Below are 10,670 nucleotides of genomic sequence, written 5' to 3'. Positions count from 1 at the left end.
AGACAACCAGGCAGAAGACAACGGTTTCCTGTCACACACACCATCACTCTGACAAACAGTTAAATCCGCCATATGTATTTATATATACTGTACATAGCCACCTACTGTGTGTGTGTGATTGTATAAAGTAACATTCTACTACATATATATGTGTGTGTGCGTGTGTGTGTGTGTGTGTGTGTGTGAGTGTGTGTGTGTGTGTGTGTGTGTGTGTGTGTGTGTATACACTCTCACCAATAACTTCATCAGGAACACCTGTTTAGATGTCTTTATTAATCTCTGGAGGGAAATTAAAATGTCACAGCAGCTGAATAAAAGTACAAGAAAATATAGAGACAAAGACAAGAATCCACAGAAATTACAGAAGTATAAAATAGGAATGAGAAGTAGGTAGATATAAATAAATAGGTATATGTACATGGACCAGTGTACTGAGAGTGCTTCAGAGCTGCTACGACAGGCTGCCACTGGCACAGCACCGTCATACAGGTCAGGAGCTCCATGGACCCAACCTGAACCTATGTCAACAGTCCAGTCTGGTGGTGGAGGGTGATGGTGTGGGGAGTGTTTCCCTGTCACACTCTGGGCTCGGTGAGTGTACGATACACAGTCATACCAGTGGTGGCAGACTGTTACTGTTCCACCAGTGTGCAGCAATGCACCAACAAAGGGGGGGAGGAAGAGAAGCAAACATCCATGTAAACAAAACTGGGGTTAGAATACATAGAAAATTGGCTTTGCAAATGTAAAAAATGCAAAAATTCACGAGACACTCTGATGTTTGACTTTTGTGAATATGAGCTGACGCTGACCTGTATCTGCACAATTCTATGCATTGCACTGCTGCCACATTGGCTGATTGTTAAATTGCACAGGTGTTCCTATGGTGAGTGTGCACAGACACCAACAGGCCCCTTCATCTGCTGTCAGTCAAACACAGACACCAACACCCCACTGCAGCTGACTGAGAGGAAAAGGAGCATTTCTGATATTTTCCCCAAAGATCTTTTTTCTAAATGTGGATCACACAAATCTGTTAACAAACAGAGTGAAAGTCACTGTGGACGTTTTAATGTATTATCATTATTTATCATTATCATAATTAGGTATGATAATTAGTTTTGGGGCTCTCTCACATCCCTGTATCCCTCTGATTGTGTTTGAATTGTGGTATTAAACACACTGAACTCAGAATGTGTTCAGTCCCTGTGTTTTCTTTTTACCTTCACTGCACATTATTGTGTCTCCACTGCTGATAGTGAACTGTGCTGTGCAGCTGCCTCAGACTGTGTGTGTGTGTGTGTGTGTGTGTGCGTGTGGACAGAGGCTGGTGAGGCAGAGCTGGTGGGATGTGGACTGGGCTGTTACGCCCCTTCCTCCCAGCGGACCCGGGAAGCACCCCAGCGGGCTGTGAGGCTGCAGAGCCCTCAGCCAGGGATGGCCTCCGGTCGAGCAGCAGCACACCAGCACCTTCGTCTGTCGACTTCCTTCTTTCCTCAGAGCTGTGGATCGTGTGTTTGTCGCAGATGCTTCCGACAGTGAAGCGCAGAGGTGAGGGTGGAGTGGGCCAAACCTGCCGGTCCCCTCTGTGACTCCGGACATGGATCCGACGTCCCCGCACACGGACAGAGGTATTCACCCCCCCGCTGCTCTCTGACGGAGCCCCGGACGCGGCGCGCCTGTGAGCAGGTGTCGGCTGTGAGGGTGCACAGAGGCGGCTCTGCGACACTCCTCTGACGGCGGCCGCTGGCCAGTGCTGATAATTGGCTTTGCACTTGTTGAGTGATGTTGATGTCTACCCGCTTTTACAACAGGAGCACCAGACCTCACCTGCCGTGCTTCAGTTGTGTCGTGTGGGACTGTGATGCATGTTGAAACTAAGTGATGAGGTTACAGCGTCCTTGTCGGGTCCTTAACTGCTGCCAACTTCACTTTGCCTCCTCTTCAGCTCAGGGCTCTGTCATGAGGTTGCGTTTTCTGTGCTGCACTGAAAGAAGCTGCAGATGAATTACTGTCATGCATTCATAATAGCTCAGATACTGTACACAGCCTGGAGCAGCTAGGGCACACACTGCTTGTTCCACCTGTTTTTTTTTCTCTCTCCTCTGGGAGGGGGACTGCAGGACATCCAGGGTCATAACCCACTTGACACAGAATGTAAATGTGCTATGAGAGACTGCAAGTCATAGTTTCTGTTCGTGCTGCATTTGTCTGTGTCATAATAAATCCTTAATCTGTTCACTTACATGTGTAGGAGAGAACAAGCTTTTGTGACAAGCTTCACTTGTGCAGGGTAAAGTGACACATTTAGGGAAGACTGGGGACATGCAACACTTTTTGCATTCCTCTCATTCACTCAGAGACTGTTTGGACTAGAGAAACCAAGCTTTGACGTATTAAACCTACATGTGTCTGCTTATTACCCATACAATGTGAAGATGATTATATATAGGACATGGAGGGTAGGGACATGTCCTTATTTTTGTCCCTACCATTGTTGAGACCAAACCTACTCTTGCATGCTTATGTACATTAGCAGTTATTTCTCACTGTAATCATCCCCTAGAGGTCATAGAGACCTCATATTGTTACACAATAGCTCAATGTTGAACTTCTATTATTACTGATATTGTCCAGCTGGCCCCGTTTTTATCCCCAGTCACCACGACAACCTTATAGGCATAGTCTTATAGATATACATGCAGGAGGAGGCTAAAGCTCAGAGAGGACTTCCCAGATCCAGACAGATCCAGACAGATCCAGATAGTGAGGCTGTCTTAGTACGGCAAAAGCCCAGACATGCGTTACAATAGTTAGGCTTTCAACAAATATTTCTTCTTGAGACATCTGAAATCTCCTGGTAAACTCAAACACGTGTGTGTGTGTGTGTGTGTGTGTGTGTGTGTGCTCTGTCTCTGGTTTCCTATGTACTTGCATTGCATTCTGCTGCTCTTTTCTAGTCTCAGGCTCCAACCAGCTGTGAGAGCTCACAATGACGTGAAGACATGTCTCTGCTTGAACTAGAGGACCCATCGTGATGGGTATGAGTGCAGATTTCAAGCTGACCTCAAGAAAACTCAAATCACATCTTATAGTCTGGTTCTAAAATGGTGCAGTGTGTGTTGTTGCTAATGCTGGAGTTCAAATGTTAGTCTGTGAGTGATGGTGCATTAGGTATTCGCAAAATACTTCACATTTAGAAAGTAAATAAGTGATCTTTATTTATAAAGCACCTTTTGTGACCTTGCCTACAAGGTGCTGTACAGTAGAAACATTTAAGAAAATACAAAGTTTAAAACAGGAGATAACAATAGAAAAACAAAAACAGACAAATAATAGAAACAATAACAATTACAGGGAAATCACAAATTACACCATAAACATGCAGTTTATATTTCTTATGCACTTTATCTCATAATGCATTTGAGATAAAGTGCATACGAAACAGATGAGTTTCCAGTGTCTTAAAACCTTCAAAGTCAGCTCCAGAGGGTGGGGGCCACAACTGGAAGGGCACGGTCATGTTTGGTTTTAAACCTAGATCTGGTCAATGGACACAGTAATTCACAAATATGTTTGCCCTGTTTTGGACCAACTGGAGTGGAGACACAAAGCTATAGCAGGCAGTGAACAGTAATAAAAAAGGGAGGAAACAAAAACATGGATATATGAACCTATGAATATAGGTTTGATTTTTGCAATGTTTCTCAGTTGGAGGAAACAGGATTGGACCACTTAATTTATGTGCCACTCAACATTCATGTGTTGGTCAAAGAAAACTCCAATTTCAGTTTCATGTTGTCAGGGCCTATGATGACGACTTCTGTTTCGTCATAATTAAGTTAAGTAAATCATCCAGCCCTTGACAGCTGTTAGGCAGTCTTGCAATGTAAAGAGTTTGCTGAGGTCATTTGAATTGAAGGAAAAGTATAACAGTGTATCGTCCGCATAGCGATGATAAGAGATGCACTTAAACCAACTAATTAAGGGGGCAAGGGGGAGAATATACAGGGAGAAAAGAATAGGGCCAAGGACTGAGCCATGGGGTACACCACAGGTCAGCTGAGTGGAGAGGAGACAAAATGACCAATGGCCACGCAAAAACTCCTGTCTGACAGGTAGGATACAAACCAGACAAGGGCGATCCCTGTTTCACCTGCCCACTGCTGACGTCTACTAAGGAGAGCAGAGTGGTCAACAGTATCAGAAGCTGCACTTAGGTCAAGAAGTAACAAAACACAGAATTTCCCAACATTTGTCTTGCTCTTGTAGGTATCATGTGAATCCTAACCCCTAACCCTGCTCAAACTCTTGACTCCAGACGACTCGTGTGTGTGTGTGCAGTACTCATACATATTTTTTTATTCCATCAACATATCTCATAGAAACCATAACATCATTGTTGCACTGCTCAAAGAACTGAAAAATGACATTTCATTCATCCACTCATGTTACTTTGAGCTAAATTCTCTAAGCAACACAAACCAAATTTGATTCCCTGCCATTGTATTAGAGTGGAGGCTGGATAAATAAAACTACCTGAGCAAACAGGTGCCACGAGAGGTCAATGGGTGAATATGTTTTTGTCATTTGGGTGAAATGACTTTAGAACTTTAAGAACTTTGTGAATGTGACATGTTAATGGTTCTGCTTTGGTCCCATGTCTCTCCAGACAATGAGGTCTATCTAAAAGGCCTGGACCGGGCCGGAGTGAAGAGGATGCCACAGCACCCCCTGTGGGATCTGCAGTGCCACTGTCCTGCCCCTGCCACACACTTCTCTTCCTGGGTGATGGAGGGAGAGCCCTTCACCTCTGCATTCTCCTCTCTGATGTACTCTGCTGGAGGACACTTTGTTGCCCTCTCCTCCTCCTCCTCTTCGTCTTCTTCCTCATCCTCAACGGATTCAGCTATCACTGCCATGTCGCTGGAGCAGAAGACAACTTTTGCCTTGGTCATCTTCCTCTTTGTTTTCCTCCTCATCCTCATAGTGCGATGCTTCCGGATCCTGCTGGACCCCTACCGGAGTATGCCAACCTCCACTTGGGCAGATGGCCTTGATGGTTTGGAGAAAGGCCAGTTTGACTATACTCTGGCCTAGGGTACACACACAAACCAGTCTGTTGCGATATTCTAGTTCACACTGTGTTTTTGTTGTTTGCTGACAGAGCTTTTCTCACATGCACAAGATCACTGAACAATTACCACTTCAGAATTAGCATAATATGGGTGTATTTTACTCAAATTCTACTCTACATGGATTAAATGGACTTCACACTAGCCTGGCTGACTGTGAGTACAGGCGTCCTCCCAGGCTCACGACAGAGAATAACAGTTTCAGTGACATGCATGGTGAACATTCACATCTTGATTACTTGGTGTTGGTTTAGTTTTTCTTATGTTCAGCTTGATGTCAAAGTGAATTTCAGCCTAGCTTTAGCCTTGCTTTTACAGATGCTAGGTGGAGCTAGCTAGCGATGTGGCCAATGTGTTTGTCTACCTTGAGCAGTCTCCAGCTCTCTCTGCTGTTTCCTTTTTCTTTTCCTATCTTTTTTTGCTTTTCTCAATACATTTCTGAATTGGCATCATTAAGCCAAGGTATAAGAACATTTTTTTGCTCGATTTGAAACTTTTTTTTAACTTTGCCTCAGTTTGGGCCACTCAGAACAAATTTTCCTGTGTTCCTGTGCTCTTTCGTCTTTGCACTGAATTTATATAAAAGTTTGTCGCCTCTAGAATTGCTTTGTATTCAGTCTAAATACACCTTTACGTATGTGTTTACCTGGGCTGGGTGTTATTTGAAAGTTTTTCATAGTAATGCTAATGCAAGTTTTGTTACTCGATCCAAAACTTTACTTTTTTTGATACCTTACTGTTGCACGTTTTTGGGAAACCTTTTTTTTTGTTTGACAAAAGAAGCCAAGGTTATCAAACATTGTCAAAAATAGCTGCACAATTACTTTGCTTAAATGAAAGTCTACATTTGGAATATTACTATTCAAATCCAAGAATCCAAGAAGGAGTAAACAAGATCATAAACTTGACCATTTGTTTCCAGCTTTTGGTACATGCCAGTTTTTTAAACTTTATGCTACTGACACATTTCAGTTGGTACTAAGACAGTATTGAGTTTTGATACCCAGCCCTAGGCTTGATTGCACTTAAAAATCGTTTTAGAGACAGGCACAAAGGTGATAATGGACTTCCTCACTTGAAATGTTGATGATTTGGTGGCTGGTTTGACCAAGCTTAGCATTATACAGTATGTATGTCTACTGTACTGTAACTGATATGTGGTTTGACATTTTCACAGTGACAGTCCCTGTGCACATTTCTCTGTCACTCCTTTTGTCAAACTGTGAATTGTTTACAGTGTCAGCACTTCAGTGAGAAAATCTCACTGCGACCAGAGACCGACAGTGTTTGTCAGAGACGACCTTAGGGGACTCACATACAGGGTAGCTATTTTTCTTCACCACACCTCACTGTCTTAGCCTACTAGTGTCTGTCTGTGCTGTGATGCGCTAAGCTGCCAAATATTAGCTTATATATAAGCTTAAAGACTGACTTAACACTATGGATGGTCACTGTATTACACTATAGATTTAACATTTTTATGCATTTATTGCAGCAGAAGTTATTTTCATTTTTAAAGAGAAAATGTCCATTTGACCCCCTAGACATCTGTGAAAATTGTATAATTGTCCCTGGGACACATGCACCCCTCTCCCCCACCCAAATGCACATATACATATGATACATATAAATGAAGCAATCAGCTGTCAGCAGCGTGGGTTGGGGGTGGGCCAGAAGTCACTGTTAGGGTCTAAGTAAGAAGTGTTGTCCAACCACGTTAGAAATCAAAAGTATCTGGTGGAGTGTACTGGCAACAAACTGTTTCAAATTTCAGTCAGAAGGAAAGATGTTTACACACAAGCCGTTGAAAATCACATCTGTAGCTATAGCTCTATGAATTCTGGGTTACCGTTAAATGCAGTATCTTGGCATTAAAGGAGCTATTTGTAAGTTTTGCTACTGCTACATTACAAGCATTAGCATTAACAACTGTTTACTGACCAGTCTAGAAGAAACATTGTGAGTTTAGCGTCAAACTTCATTCCTTTACTCACCAACTGCTGTCTCAAACAATGGAAAGCAACGCCAATGTGAACTCTAGTGTCTATCGCATCTTCTCTTCTACTGAAGTTAGCACGCTAACCAGCTAGCCCCAGCCAGTCTCATCACTTTCCGATAGCGACTCACTGTTGCCTCCAATCTGCCCTGATGACGTAGCACTGTTCAGAGGACATATTACGATTACCTCTTGTCTTGTAAACACAACGATGGCTGAAGCTGTTGTCAAGTCACAGTCACCACCCCCTCTCCTGGCAAGAAACCACATTTGGCAGCAGAGAAAACTGAAAAATAGCCCCTTTAAAACTGAACTGCCCCTTTAAAACAATGAAAATGGCTAAAAGTGTCAGATAGATAGATAGATAGATAGATAGATAGATAGATAGAGGAATACTGGTGAAACAGTCTGACAGAGCTGTTAGGGGTTTGGAGTGTTCACACGTGGGAGCGATAAGTGTGTCAGGGTTCGAATACATTTTTAGAATTTGTGCTGAAAATAAAATGGAGTGTGAAGTTGCTCTTAAACAGTTTTTTACCTTTTCGTTTCTGGTGTAGAGACATGAAACATTAAAGGTTCTGTAAATGATCATTCCTGCCAGTAGATGTTGCACTAGACCACCAGCATCTCAGACCAAAACAAATACTTCATCAAGCACAACTGAATAAAGTTACCCCGTGTACAGGAGAGCCAACAAAACACAATCTAACCACAACCAGTAGCCCACGCTAGCATTGCCATGATATGCTCTACAGCTATGCTGACAAAAGAAACATTTGTTGAATAAATTCATAATATTGGTAACAGCAAGTAAGCTAGCGTTATCATGCTAGCTAACTTGGAAATTCAGGAAAGCCAGCTTTAGACTTAATCCGCGGTCGACAAATGACACTGACAGGAAGGACACTGACGGTAAAGACACTGACAGAGCTGGCAAAAACGTAAAACTTTCTGGAGGTTTTGACAGTCCACTGGCCAACCGGGATTTGAGCCAGTTGTCCCCAAGGGCAATCGGCCTGTGCTCTGGTCTCATTTGTCTTTGTCAGAGCCTTTTTAGATGACAACATGGTTTCCTCAGTGGAGGAAATTCTGGAAGGTCACTTTCACTTCAGCGCTGTTGCTTTCACCGGAAGCCTGCATACTGCACTGTGTCAGCTCATGTGTGGGTGGTGCCTGTGTGTTTAAATGTGGGGAAGGCCAATGGTTTAAAAGGAATGACTCAAACACATGAAAATCCCACATTTCCTGCCCACCTACCATAATTGGGAACAGAGAAACTCAGAACACACACGAGGTGTTCCACGCTCAGATCGCTGTCACGCCACTACATCTTTACATGGAAAATAGGTTGATTAGCCATACACAAGCATACTTACCATCATTATGTCATACTTTATTGGTTTAAGGAGGACTTGAACAATGCTGTGCAGTTACTGTATTTTTTTTTTCTGTCTTTCAGTGGCTCCATTGGGGTCCTTTCAGATATGGTTCCCAAATGGAGCCATATTAAACCTACCTGAGACTAAAGTTCTCCTACATGCACATGAGCTCACATGAAACGTTACTGTAAGCCTTGTGATAGACTTTTGTCAATGCGTGTAAACAAGTAGCAACATTGTTCTCATGCATGCCCTCATTTATATGTACGTTAGAGATTATCCACTCGGGGGCAGATCATGGCCGACACTGAAACATTGTCCTTTTGCACAACCTAAACATAATGGCAGCACTCAAGAAGGTTACGTTACTGTTACTGTTTAGATTACAGCAGGAAAACTGGCATCAGTGACAAACTCTATTTGCTTCACTGCCAAACTTCCCACCATTTTTGTTGTGGTTTGATCAGAGTTTAATAACAAGATGGTCACTGACCTGCCACTGGTGTAGAAAATCACAGCTTTAATTAAAGAAGGTTGATGTGGAATAGTTATAATAATATGTCCATTGTGAGCTCACCTGTCAGAGAAATATCTTTTTTTCCCAACACATTGAGCCAGATGCTGTCTAAATATCACACAAAGCAAGACTTTAAAAGTTACTGTCTAATTTATTTATTTTTGACGATATCTCTCCCATTTCCTTCCAGTTTTGAACGCCCAATTTACTTTAGTTTCCTGGAGGTACCATCCCCTTTCAGTATGTTGCCAATGCAGCTACAGCAGAGGGCTGCAACATTGTATTCACATTTTTTTCTTTGGGCACAATTAATTTTTTTCTAATTTACATTCAGTGACATTGTTGATTACTGTGGAACATGTGTGATTAATTCATTTATAGGTAAAATGTGATGCTTGAACCTTCTGATTGGTTTGAGAACGGATTTGTTTGAATTTGGGAATTTTATCAACTTTTATGGTTAAGTACCATGTGAAAATATGCAACCAATGAATGTACATGGACTTTATTAATGTATGTATCATGCTCAATGTACTGAGTCTGCAATGGTAAGTAGCCTACTGCTTCCAATAAATCTGCCTCCCACCAATGTCAATAGAGGGGTCTGAATTTTTATAACTGTTAGTTTTCCTATAGCAATTATGAATGTTTCATTATTAGACATATTATGATAGCAATGAAAAACAATCTGTTTTCACTGCATTAGTCATAATTTAACAAGATTTTTGAACAGCGTCATTTTAGTTTCATATGAGAACAATGCACTGCTTACAAACTGTCAGCCCAGCTGACACTGCAACTAGTGTTTACTTGATGGATAATTTTTGAAGAATATTTTAATTTGCTGTTTAGATGTAATACACAAATCTTCTAAGGTAGCACAGTCATAGAAAAGCCTGGTGTCCTGCACGCAATGAGAATCATATGATTCTTTAAGGCTGTGGTCCTGCGTTCGTGTCAAATACTGCAGCGTTTTTGTGACACTGATTATGCTTAATTTCACTTGCATTTCATCCTTTTATTTTTAAATGGTTGGATTTTTAGCCATGCTAGTAGTGTGGCTCTATGGATGGCAATGTCAGTAGGTTTTTTTTTAATTCTATTTATTATTATTAACTTTTATTAAACAACCAGAGCCAGGTGACGAAACAAAAGTCAGAAATACATTACATAACACAATGGATGAGAATGTTCCATTATAATATCAAATAAATAGCAAACATTCAATATAATATAAAGTAATATAAAATTGATTTTACACGCTTTCCCATTGTTAGAATAGTGTAACGTGGATGTACTGCTTTTAATCTACTTTGAATTTGAGGATTTACATTTATCAGTACGTATATCAGTGTGTTCTTGCCAACAATAAATTTAAGGTTGTATAATTCATCATCTAATTATTAAACAAAATTAATAATTAGCAAAAACAAAGAGAATAAGACATAAGTAAACAATTGAACAATTGACTAAAAAAATATTTTGCTTTCAAACCAATTCTTAATGTCAATACAAAATGTCTCTGTTGTTCCAGATATAATATCTGTAGAGAGAAACGCATATAAAGACCAGGAAAGAAGCATTTGTTTATGGAAGTTAAATAATTTTAAAGGGATTTTTCTATATTATAGTGAAACAAAGTC

At 41.3% G+C, this 10,670-nt stretch overlaps 1 protein-coding gene across 1 annotated transcript; it reads left to right on the top strand.

Moving 5' to 3' along the window:
- Positions 1-337: 337 nt before the first annotated feature.
- On the top strand, positions 338-10,284 carry LOC139611779 (cortexin-2). The gene is made up of 2 exons (XM_071466692.1): positions 338-1,631; positions 4,673-10,284. The coding sequence occupies exons 1-2, from the start codon at positions 1,601-1,603 to the stop codon at positions 5,098-5,100; spliced, it is 459 nt and encodes a 152-aa protein (XP_071322793.1). The 5' UTR covers positions 338-1,600; the 3' UTR covers positions 5,101-10,284.
- Positions 10,285-10,670: the final 386 nt, after the last annotated feature.

The sequence above is a fragment of the Trachinotus anak genome, unplaced genomic scaffold (genome assembly GCF_046630095.1).
Source record: "Trachinotus anak isolate AG129_WGS33_773 ecotype Australia unplaced genomic scaffold, CSIRO_AGI_Tana_v1 ptg000028l, whole genome shotgun sequence".
NCBI lineage: Eukaryota > Metazoa > Chordata > Actinopteri > Carangiformes > Carangidae > Trachinotus > Trachinotus anak.
The sequence above is the reverse complement of the archived record's forward strand: the minus strand, read 5'-3'. Positions and strand labels throughout refer to the sequence as shown.

Excerpts from the sequence above, each read along its gene's own strand:
- LOC139611779 (XM_071466692.1), top strand. The coding sequence starts at position 1,601 with ATGGATCCGACGTCCCCGCACACGGACAGAG. Across the intron at positions 1,632-4,672 it reads GTCCCCGCACACGGACAGAG|ACAATGAGGTCTATCTAAAA; the intron begins GTATTCACCCCC and ends ATGTCTCTCCAG.